At 39.8% G+C, this 2,924-nt stretch overlaps 1 protein-coding gene across 1 annotated transcript; it reads right to left on the reverse strand.

The window, feature by feature from the left end:
- Nucleotides 1-722: 722 nt before the first annotated feature.
- On the reverse strand, nt 723-2,320 carry LOC118371400 (complement C1q-like protein 2). Its single transcript, XM_035756819.2, has 5 exons — nt 2,047-2,320; nt 1,884-1,946; nt 1,617-1,679; nt 1,341-1,469; nt 723-1,078 (listed from the first exon to the last, which is right to left on the reverse strand). The coding sequence occupies exons 1-5, from the start codon at nt 2,294-2,296 to the stop codon at nt 795-797; spliced, it is 789 nt and encodes a 262-aa protein (XP_035612712.1). The 5' UTR covers nt 2,297-2,320; the 3' UTR covers nt 723-794.
- Between the last annotated feature and the right edge of the window lie 604 nt (nt 2,321-2,924).

Here is a 2,924-nt window from a genome sequence, read left to right on the forward strand (position 1 = left end):
ATAATCTTAGAAAAAGAGGGTCCAGATTGTATAGCCCAGCTGATTTGTAGGGGTCCAGATATTATAGCTCTTTCAGAACATCAGCTATCTGGATTTGGTTGAAGGAGAAATGGGGGAGGCTTGGGCAAGTTGCTGTGGGGGGTGCAGAGCTGTTGACCGGGGTAGGGGTAGCCAGGTGGAAAGCATGGCCAGCCGTAGAAAAATGGTGACAGTGTTTCCTAGCTTCAGTGTAGTGGGTAGCTGGGAGGAGGTTCTCTTATTCTCCATGGACATTAGTGTCCCAAATCTCTTTGGAATTAGTGCTACAGGATGAAAATTTCTGTTTGAAAAAGCTAGCTTTTGCTTTCCATTACTGCCTGTGTATATTGGTTCCTAACTTCCTGAAAAGTTTAATATCATCAATTATCATATTGCACATTGTATATAAACTTACACCTTGCAATAAGATATCCTTACTGATCTCCATACATAGCAAATATATGTGTTGCCATGGCGAGGTTGAATAATTTCCATCCATCAATCCATTCACATTACAGGTCTGTGTTCTGTCTCCATCTCACTTGAAAGACCACACAACCAAATAAAGGCATTTACTACCCCCTACTGGTCTAAGTGAATAATGCAGCATGTGTTGTGGATCAGAAATGTGCGTTTGTGTGCAAGTGAGAGCACAGGTGCTTGTGTATAATGTCTCTGTGCAGCAATAATTAAATGAAACAAGATTGGTCAAAAGCACTTCATTGATCAAAAGCACTTCATTGATGTTCATCATCACAACACATTTAAAACTTTTCTCAAACAGGGAAGAGTAGAATGCCAATAAAAGTGTTACGGTGATTTGAATCATCATATATCCTGTAGTTTGCAGGGAGTTGCATAAAAATGACATCTCCCACTTCCAGCTGTAGTATGACTGCATTGGATGCATACCTAAACTGCTGATGGTCACCTACTTCCCCCGAATGAATTATTTGGTGTTCATTCTTGAACAGGGATAGGCCCATAACTGTTGACTGGAGAAAATCACCCATTGTGAAGCTGAAGTGGTAGACCCCTCTCACAGGTGCTGTGAAGATACCTGGATGTCAGGGAAATCATAGAGATCATCAAGACTTGTGCTGCACACTACATGACTGTACCTGTAGCACATTGACATAAAAGTATGATCTTGATTGCACTAAACAAAATCATGGGGCATCAAATGCAACCTGTCACCAACATCAAGCAGTTTTTACTAGTTGTGCTGGGGTTTTTTAAAACTTCAGAAGCTCTTGTTTTTGACTAGGTAGGCAATAGTCTACACTAACCGTTGACTGATGTTGATGAAGACCGTACAGTACCTGTAGCTTGGTTGTAGTGTTCACCGGTGTTTGTGAAGATGTTCTTGTAGACTACGGTGGTGGCAGTGTTGAATGGTCCTTGGTGTCCAGTTTTTCCCAAAGAGGTTGAAAATGCCACCTTGGGTCTCTCTGTGAATGCAGGAGAATAAAGAGAATGATTTGATGATATTGACAAATATTTGACCTTTTTCACATTCAGAAATGGAAGGGGATGTTATTATTCCCAAATCACATTACATGTTATTTAAAAGTACCATAATTCCATTTATGTGTTACCTGCATTCTCCCTCTGCAATTTTGCAACCTCGCTCTCAGTGGATGTTACCCTGCTCAGTATGGCTGGAGTTACAAAAATTACACAAACATTTTGCAGGAAAATACCCCGGAGAACACAAAATTAGTGTCTTGATCATTAGCAATCATAATGACAAGATAAGTAGGTACCTACATTCTGCCTGGTTTCTATGGCTACATTAACAATAGTTGATTTGATGTCCAAACTAACTAACTAAACAAACTGATATTTTTACTGTAAATTTTTACCTGCATTCTCTGTCTTCAATGCCTCAAGTTGTCCTTCAGAACTCATCAGCCTCGACTCCATTACTGAAACAAAATTAAACAATTTTCATGTCAACAATGGAAATTAACCAGAGTATAACATGACTCAGTCAACTGATAGTGGGGCTTAGTATTCTGCTATGACCTGAGTTCTCTGTTTTCAGCACCTCCACCTGAGTCTTAGTGTCTCGTAGTTCAGTCATGGTGCGGCTCAGCTCTGCTCTTTGCAGCACCACCATGTCTCTCAGATCTCTCAGCTCAGACTTGATGTCAAAGTGAAGGGCTGTCTGTAAGTGAGAGGATTCATCTTCACTTGGAATGTCCTTAGCTACTCCCAAATGACAGATCAGCAACACCAGTGGAGTTAGAAAAGCTCTCATTGGGAAAATATGCATGGAGCTAGTTTAGTATGCAATATACTCCAAACATCAGTCTCTTTTAAAACACCTTGTGGTTAACCATTAACTTAGAGAATTTAGCGGTCTTCTTATTGTACACCCATAAAAGGTTTAAACTTGGCCATAAGCACTTTGCCCACCTGTTATGTTTCTGTAAGGTTTAAACTAGGTCATTTGCTCTTTGTCCACCTATTATGTTTCTGTAAGGTTTAAACTAGGTCATTTGCTCTTTGTCCACCTATTATGTTTCTGTAAGGTTTAAACTAGGTCATTAGCACTTTGTCCACCTGTTATGTTTCTGTAAGGTTTAAACTAGGTCATTGGCCCTTTGTCCACCTGTTATGTTTCTGTAAGGTTTAAACTAGGTCATTAGCACTTTGTCCACCTGTTATGTTTCTGTAAGGTTTAAACTAGGTCATTAGCACTTTGCCCACCTGTTATGTTTCTGTAAGGTTTAAACTAGGTCATTAGCACTTTGCCCACCTGTTATGTTTCTGTAAGGTTTAAACTAGGTCATTAGTACTTTGCCCACCTGTTATGTTTCTGTAAGGTTTAAACTAGGTCATTAGCACTTTGCCCACCTGTTATGTTTCTGTAAGGTTTAAACTAGGTCATTAGCACTTTG

The sequence above is a fragment of the Oncorhynchus keta genome, chromosome 12 (assembly GCF_023373465.1).
Source record: "Oncorhynchus keta strain PuntledgeMale-10-30-2019 chromosome 12, Oket_V2, whole genome shotgun sequence".
In the NCBI taxonomy this organism is placed as follows: domain Eukaryota; kingdom Metazoa; phylum Chordata; class Actinopteri; order Salmoniformes; family Salmonidae; genus Oncorhynchus; species Oncorhynchus keta.